The sequence below is a fragment of the Electrophorus electricus genome, chromosome 11 (genome assembly GCF_013358815.1).
Source record: "Electrophorus electricus isolate fEleEle1 chromosome 11, fEleEle1.pri, whole genome shotgun sequence".
Lineage (NCBI taxonomy): Eukaryota > Metazoa > Chordata > Actinopteri > Gymnotiformes > Gymnotidae > Electrophorus > Electrophorus electricus.
Window position 1 is genome coordinate 986306 of NC_049545.1, and position 5703 is coordinate 992008.

At 38.5% G+C, this 5703-nt stretch overlaps 2 protein-coding genes across 2 annotated transcripts; both read right to left on the reverse strand.

Annotated features, from left to right (window-relative positions):
* Positions 1-566: 566 nt before the first annotated feature.
* On the reverse strand, positions 567-2828 carry LOC113588322 (GTPase IMAP family member 7-like). Its single transcript, XM_035531585.1, has 2 exons — positions 2501-2828; positions 567-1423 (listed from the first exon to the last, which is right to left on the reverse strand). The coding sequence occupies exons 1-2, from the start codon at positions 2826-2828 to the stop codon at positions 567-569; spliced, it is 1185 nt and encodes a 394-aa protein (XP_035387478.1).
* Positions 2829-3496: 668 nt separating this feature from the next.
* Positions 3497-5441, reverse strand: LOC118242211 (GTPase IMAP family member 7). The gene is made up of 2 exons (XM_035531586.1): positions 5431-5441; positions 3497-4295 (listed from the first exon to the last, which is right to left on the reverse strand). Exon 2 carries the CDS (start codon positions 4274-4276, stop codon positions 3497-3499), a length of 780 nt encoding a protein of 259 aa, XP_035387479.1. The 5' UTR covers positions 4277-4295; positions 5431-5441.
* Positions 5442-5703: the final 262 nt, after the last annotated feature.

A 5703-nucleotide genomic window follows, 5' to 3' on the forward strand; every position in this document is an offset into this window, starting at 1 on the left:
GAAAACAAATCGGCAGGCATTATCAAAGCAATTTTCCACAAAAATGCACCCCCAGTAATGATACCCAGGCATTTAAAAATTATTTTTTCAGACTTAATCAATCATTTAGCAGAAGAACCAGCATCCGGTTATTTGATCAAATAAAATCCATATCGAAAAAACAGTATACTCTGAAATCAATCTGAAATCAATCTGAAATTTCTGATTCTATGATAACATTTAACTACTGCATTGCTCATTAAAGAAGTATGCGTTAGTAGAGACATGTGGAGACAAAAAATCTTAAAGGAGAAAGATCTTAAAGAAGTATGCCTTAGTAGAGACGTGTGCAGAGAAGTATGCCTTGGTGTGCACACAGTGTCACATTAAACTGGAGGTTCCTGTGTGGAGACGACAGGATCTTTGAAGTAGAAGATCTAGCTGGAAACATAAACAAACGCCATGTGCTCACCACAGCCGCATGCTGGCGCTGCCGGTATGTCGAGAGCACCGTGACAGGTTCCTACAAGATCAGCGTATTAGAAAAAATACAACAATATTAAATATTAAATGGTTTATGCAATAATTCAAGATTTATTTTCTAATTTCTTTATGATGAATTTTTCAAAGATTTCCCACAAGATCTGAGCAATGATGGTGATATATTTGTTATTCTTCTCGGCCTGCTCTCGAGCCTCTTTCTCTCGCAGACACAACAGGTCCTTTTGGGCTTCGAGCAAAGCTTCCTGCCTCAGAGACTCCCTCAGTCTACCGCTCTGATCTTCGCGTTCCTTCAGGAGCCGGCGGGTTTCCTCCTCTATGGCCCGCTCGGCCATCTCCAGCATTTGGTTTGTGTACCATCTCCCTCCGTTCCTGGCCACCATCAGGCTGATCTTCTTCAGGAGTTCATCCACCTGAGTGGCCTCCTTGGACTCATTGTTGAAAACGTGGTGTTGGTTGTTGATCTGCTTAAGGACTCTCACCAGATCTGGGCACTCACTAACAAATTCTTGAATATTTTTCTTCCCAAGCTTGTCTCCGTGGGTGAACAGAACCACACTGTAGTTTCTGGCACCTTCCCCGAAGATCTTCAGAAAGATCTCGACAGCTTGTCTGTCTTCCTGGGTGAACCTTCCTGGCTGAACCACAAGCAGGAAGGCATGTGGGCCAGGGGCAGAGAGAGGGACACACAGTTTGATCCGATTGACTGCCTCCTCTAGGATAAGACTTGGGTCAAAAAGGCCTGGGGTGTCAATAATAGCAACTTTCTTCCCATTTACTTTTCTGGTGACCTTCCAGCAATCCTGCGTCACAGATGATGCCGATATTTTGGATTCGAAGGCCTCTTCTCCCAGAAGGGTGTTTCCAGCGGCACTTTTTCCAACACCAGTCTTCCCTAACAGAACAATCCTGATCTCTTCATATGGACTCTGTTGTTCATACACTATAAAAAACAGTGGAGATGTTATCATCACACTTGTATGGATGCACAATGTGTATTTTAAAATCTGGAGCCATGACTTACTCATTGTGAATATGTGGACTGGATTTTTTATGTGAACAAGTGTTTATGTTGTGGTTTTGGCACTCTAGTCTATTTAACGTAATCCCAAAATGTTAGATTTACTACATAATACCAATTAATAAAATACTGAAATACTGAAGTTCACTGAAAATTGTTCTGATTGCATGTCTGTGATAGATTATTAGTAAAAATGACTGAAAATGCATTTTGACACAAAAACACATCTTGAATGAACTTTATTTCACTAAATATGAGTAGAATAATTGTTGTAATAGTAACCATAAAAATGTAAATCATAACTCACCAGTGTCAAATCATATAGGAAATGTATCATTTAAATATTATATAAACAATTGTGTAAAAGTGTTTAAAGAGATTACAAATTAAAATGTACTTTATTGCACTTGAAATCTATAACATTTCATTAAGAAATAGTGTACTATTAAGGAAAACCCAGAGGTCTTCTGCTAAAACACATACCGAGATATGAATAACATCTACCCTCTTGATGAACACATATAAGTGTAGTTTCTAGTGTGATCAACATCAGTTGTGCATCCTCGGGCATTGTGTCTCATTTCAGGAGCTATTTCAGTATTCTTTTCAAGATCCACATGCCTGCCACTAAACTCATAGCTGAGGGAATCAGTAATCTTTTATGGTCCATTAAACCCATAAGCCTTTCCCAGAGTGATGTACTTGTCTCCAAAACCTCTTCAGGTTTGTCCAGGACTGTCTGTAGAATGTTCTCAGGTTGGTCTACAACTGCCTCTACAACTTTCTTAGATTGGTCAATTGTCTTTAGAGTTACCTGAGTCATCTCATTAATGAGACTCTCTGTTCTCTTTGCTTGTACATTCCTCCAAATACAAGCCAACAAAGGTACACCTCCTAAGATCAGTACAACAGGGATGAGAACACCAAAGACTCTTGTGATGTTCACATTTTTCAGCGTCCTAACATAAAAGGTTTTCCCTTCTCTTCTCTTTATCTCACTGTCAATCTTATCCAAGAGCTCAGAGACTTGTGCTTTACTTTCATTGTCGGTATTATCTAAGACATGGTACAATCCTGAACAACTGTCAATGAGTTTCAGTAGAATCTTGTCCTCTTGGACAAACTGATCTATTGTTTTACTCTTAAGCTTGTCTCCATATGTAAAGAGCACCAAAGTGTACAGATTTACATTTGAATGCAACAATTCATTCAGCTTTTCCATCACACCCCTCTCTTGCTCTGTGAAACGCCCAAGCTGGATGACGAGGAGAAAGGTGTGGGGTCCAGGAGCACACAGAGTCATGGCGCTCTCCAGCTCTCTCTTCATCTGTATATCTGCGAGCACGCTGTTGAAAAGGCCTGGGGTGTCCACAACTGCCACCTGCCCCCCACACACCTGGCCGTCAGCGCGTTTACTCTGTAACGTCAGGGAGCTGGAGCTGAGGTCAGACTGAAACTCTGCTCAGCCCAGGATGGCGTTTCTTGCTGCACTCGTCCCCACACCCTGAAGTCCCACCAACACCAATCTCAGTGGATCCTTTGCTCCTGGAAAGAATTGTTCTCAATAGCTCATTTGTTCCAGGTTATTACTTTTAAACAGTTCTTTATATCTCTTTTGAAATCATACGCAAACAATTTCCTTGTATTCAAGCAAAGAAAAATCCACTTATGTTCCATTTTATGATTGAACCTTTTGACAAACTGATTATAAAATAGAATATAAAACTATATACAAAATAGGAGCTAAAAGATAATTCACTTTAGGTTTTAGACTTAAAAGTATTTTCTATTAAGCAATTCTGAAAAGAACAGGTAACATCAAAAGCTAATCAAAAGATTAATTGTAATTATACAATAGCAAAATGTGTTGCCAAACTTCTTCCTCTTCATTAATATTTAACCATGTTCACACACTTGTGACTACCTGTTCTTAAATTTTATTTAGCCATAATTCCGAATTTCCATTCCACTTTAGGCATCATTTTTATTAATATATTACTGTACTCTGCAGATTCTTTGTATTTCTGCTATGCTGTCCCAAACTCCAGAAATGGCTGCGTTAAGGAATTCATTGTTTCTTTCTGCTTTTATTCTTGCCTCAGCTTCATTCATTGGCTTTTTTGTTTGAAGTCTTAATTTCTCCTCTTGAATTGCTTTCTCAACCCTCAGCAGCATTTCATTTGTGTAGTGCTGTGCACCATTTCCAGTAACCAGCTGTTCGATCTGCTCAAACACCATTTTAACCTGCATCGGATCTTTTTCAGTATTTTCTAAGACACTGTATCGTCTACTGGTGGTTTGGATCAACTGCATCAGATTAGGACTCTCACAAAGAAATTCATGAATACTTTTCCTGCTTTTCTTCAGCTTGTCTCCATGGGTGAAGATCACCATGGTGTATTGTGAAGAGTCTTCACCAAAAATCATCTTGATGAGCTTTACAGTCTCAATTTCTTCATTAGTGAATCTGCCCAGCTGAATAATCACCAAGAACACATGAGGGCCTGGTGCACAGAGGGACATGCAATACTTGATCTTTTCCGCAATTTCTTCATTTGAAAATTGGGTGTCATAAAGTCCTGGTGTGTCGATGATGGCAACACTCCTACCACTGATGTTCCTGATCACTTTTTGACAAGCTGGAGTCACTGAGATACCCGATAACTCAGACTTGAATACCTCTCCCCCCAGGAGAGTGTTCCCTACAGCACTCTTTCCCACTCCAGTCTTTCCAACCAGAACAATCCTCAGTTCACTATCATTCATTTTCTTCATCTGCACTGTTGAAGGAGAAGTTACATGGCCATTTATAATTTGGAAATAATTCAGCAATGCCTTTTGTAAGTCTTCCCAGTTCCCCTTATTAATGGCAGAAGGCACCCATAACTTTGATGGATGTATTTTTTCACAGAAATTGTAATGATTCTATAGTCTCCATATATACTGATATCTGAAAACGTCTGATTATAACTGTTAGTGAGAGAATTCTCTATCTGTATTGGCTAACAACAATGATCTGGTGATAGCTTTTTAGTTTTGTAAAAAGACGGAATTTTGCTAAAAAACATGTCATGCAAATGTTAAAATAATCACCGCAAGCATACTGCTGTTAAACATGGCATTAAATATTTCAGGTTTTGAAAAAACCTTTTATATTCTTTTAGCAGTAAATGACACATGGCTCTTTGGAATTGTTCTGTTATATTTTGCTTTGAGAACAAGAAGCCAGTGCTAAAATAAAAAGACATTTTATGATATCTGTGAGTTTTGATCTACATTTTCAGTATTTGTATTAAAAGAATTACTAAGGAAAAACTGCTGATGTCTGAAGAATCATGTGATTTGATTGTAAAGACAGCATTTGATGATGTAAGTTGCAATTGTTAAAATGTACTTAAAATAACATGACCCTTCTGCAATAAAATAAAATGTTTGCTTTTATGGTTGCAATTGTACAAATGTAGATATTGCAATTCTGCCTGCTAAACCAAACTATTCTGAGTGACTGAATTCATCAAACAAAAAAAAGATTCCTATATAAATACTTAGAATTCTTAATGTTTAAGAAAGTTTAGTGTAAAAAAAGATTTTTGTAACAGTGTCCTAAAATGTACATGACCATTCTGTTCTTATCTGCAGCCCCATAAAATATTGTACTATTTAAAAGTCTAATTGATAACTTACCATTCCCAGACTCCATTGCATTTATTTTGTGAGAGTGTTGAGATTTGAGGTTTGTCTCTCTGCTCCAGCTGGTGCTGCATTTGATCCATCATCCTGTATCGTGTATATACTCACATTACACCACACCCAACTTTTTCAAACATGTTCACTGAACAGTCTTGTTTCCCAAAATCATTATAATGTTAAGATCATCTTAAGTAAGAGAGAGAGTGTTCAGTGTAATACTCGCTCTACCATTTAAAGATGATCTTTGTTTGACGATGCTTTTGGGAAACCCAGCCCTGTTTACTTCTGACTCATGGGGTGGGTGGTTTTGCATTGTTCGTGCTTTATGACTGACAGTTTAATTGATGTATGGCTCTGAAACTCCATCCTGCCATTTCCTTGACCTCTCACCTCAGAGTACCTTTCACTTTTTCTAAAGGTCAGGTGCGAGGGACAAACTGAAGGGGCACTGCAGCGCAGCATTATGTGTTTTGACCCTGTTATGAGGCGTGACGAGGAATGGGATGGCGAAG

Excerpts from the sequence above, each read along its gene's own strand:
- LOC113588322 (XM_035531585.1), bottom strand. The coding sequence starts at position 2,828 with ATGAAGAGAGAGCTGGAGAGCGCCATGACTCTGTGTGCTCCTGGACCC. Across the intron at positions 1,424-2,500 it reads GCTCTTGGATAAGATTGACA|TGTATGAACAACAGAGTCCA; the intron begins GTGAGATAAAGA and ends TGTTTTTTATAG.
- LOC118242211 (XM_035531586.1), bottom strand. The coding sequence starts at position 4,276 with ATGAAGAAAATGAATGATAGTGAACTGAGGATTGTTCTGGTTGGAAAG.